The sequence below is a fragment of the Otolemur garnettii genome, unplaced genomic scaffold (genome assembly GCF_000181295.1).
Source record: "Otolemur garnettii isolate 467f Iridium unplaced genomic scaffold, OtoGar3 scaffold00244, whole genome shotgun sequence".
In the NCBI taxonomy this organism is placed as follows: domain Eukaryota; kingdom Metazoa; phylum Chordata; class Mammalia; order Primates; family Galagidae; genus Otolemur; species Otolemur garnettii.
The window spans coordinates 260,721-262,662 of NW_003852639.1; the positions used below are offsets into that span (position 1 = coordinate 260,721).

General features: G+C 48.1%; 1 protein-coding gene across 1 annotated transcript; it reads left to right on the forward strand.

Annotated features, from left to right (window-relative positions):
• The first annotated feature begins 202 nt into the window (after positions 1–202).
• On the forward strand, positions 203–430 carry LOC100949315 (small proline-rich protein 4). The gene is given in 1 exon segment (XM_003803990.1): positions 203–430. A coding segment is annotated over 1 exon segment (228 nt).
• The last annotated feature ends 1,512 nt before the right edge of the window (positions 431–1,942 follow it).

Genomic DNA, 1,942 nt, shown 5'->3' on the forward strand with positions numbered 1-1,942 from the left:
AGAATAGCACAGAAAAATGAAGGTAGAGAGAGAGAGACAACAGTCTGTGTGTAAATCAATCCACTAATCAATCTGAGGCTGCTAATCAGATCACGTATCATGTCCTTAACTGATTCTTCCAGGAGTCAGGAGAGAGGCTAGGTGGGGAGCATCGGTCATGGCATCCCTGTGCGTTTCCTTCAGGCTCACCCAAACCAGAGCAATGTCTTCCCAGCAGCAGCAGCACTGCCTGCCCCAGAAGGCCCAGCAGCAGCAGGTGAAGCTGCCCTGCCAGCCACCACCGGTCAAATGCCAAGAAATGTGCATATCCAAAACCGAGGACCTGTGTGCACCCCAGGCCAAGGAGTAGTTTCCCCCCAAGGGCACAGTTACTCCAGCCCAGCAGAAGTGTCCCTCAGCCCAGCAAGCCCCCAAGAGTAGTCAGAAGTAAAGATGGCCTGGAGGTGGCTGCCTATCGGCCATCCAGGCCACGAGCTGGATGTGGCCTCTTCACCTTGCTCCTGCTTCCCCCAGCCCCAGGTTCTGCCTCCCTTGCCCACTTCCTCCTGCTTAGGGTGCCATGAAGCCTCGTCTTGCACACCACCTTGGCTCCAAGGCCGCTTCTACACCCCACCCTGACCCCTCCTGGGTGGGAAGGAGAGTGGCCTTGTCCTCTACAGTCTCCAGCATGGCCACAACTAAGGCTCCTCCCTGTACCAAAGCAAGGGAAAGATCTAGACTTCTCCTGGGGCTCTACCCCGATGAGTGGGAACACCAGAAACCAATGTGCAGTTTCTTTGTGTCCCCCTTCCCCAAGGCCCCTGCTTTGGGTGTCTCTCCTATTTTCTCTGCTAAAAAATATGTGTTTCATGTAATATGTAAATATCTGTTTCCTGGCTGATCATCCCTGCCCACTCTCGGCAACATTCTGTGACCCAGTCATTGGCTCAGAGGGAATATTCTGGTGGGTGAGTGTGCAGGTGTGCCTAGGAGGGAGCTCAGGGACTCACCTACGGACACAGCCTCTCCCCAACTGACAGACTGGACAGGCAGATCCTGACACATCTTAGGGAAAGCATACAAGTGATCTGAATGCTATAAAACACTTCAACAAACATGTGCAAGGGACTTCTTCATGTATTCATTCATTCCTCCCTTATTATTCATCAACTCATACCATTCACTTCCTTATCTGCTCACTCATTTGGGGGGAGAGGAACCTGCAGTCTTAAGGCAAAATGTGACCTTCTAGGTCAGTGTATTTCAACCTTTTTTATCTCATGGCATACTCGAACCTAGAGTTAAACTTCTCCTGCACACTTAAATTATGTTGATCAAAAAAAGAGTAAAGAAAAGAATATACATACCATACTTTGAACGTCTTTCAAAAATAATTTAATTAATGATCTTTAAAAAATTTCATGATACACCTAAGTTCCTCTCATGACATGCCAATGTGCCCTGGGACATTTATTAAAAATCACTGTACTTAAGGGTAGTCGAAAGGCTGCACTTTTGTTTGAATTCGGATTTTACAAACAAATTCTTTTTTTTTTTTTTTTTTTAAGGCAGAGTCTTACTTCACCCTTTAGTACAGTGCCATGGCCTCGTAGCTCACAGTATCCCGAGTAGCTGGGACTACAGGTGCCTGCCACAATGCCCAGCTATTTGTTTGCTTTTAGAGACGGGATCTCACTCTGGCTCAGTCTGGTCTTACACTCATGAACTCAGGCAACCCACCTGCCTTGGCATCACAGAGTGCTGGGATTACAGGCATAGAACAAATCCTTTTATTAAAAGGGGCGGCGCAGAGAAAGGTGACGCTTTTCTTGCTTCTTTTGGTGCTTAAAAAAGAAGAATCTTGAAATCAGAGGGCTGTAGGCTCCCCAGAAGCCTTATTTTCACAGCTGGCTGCCTCGCCTTCTTAACCCCAATGTGAGCCTGGCTGAATCTATCAGGAAGC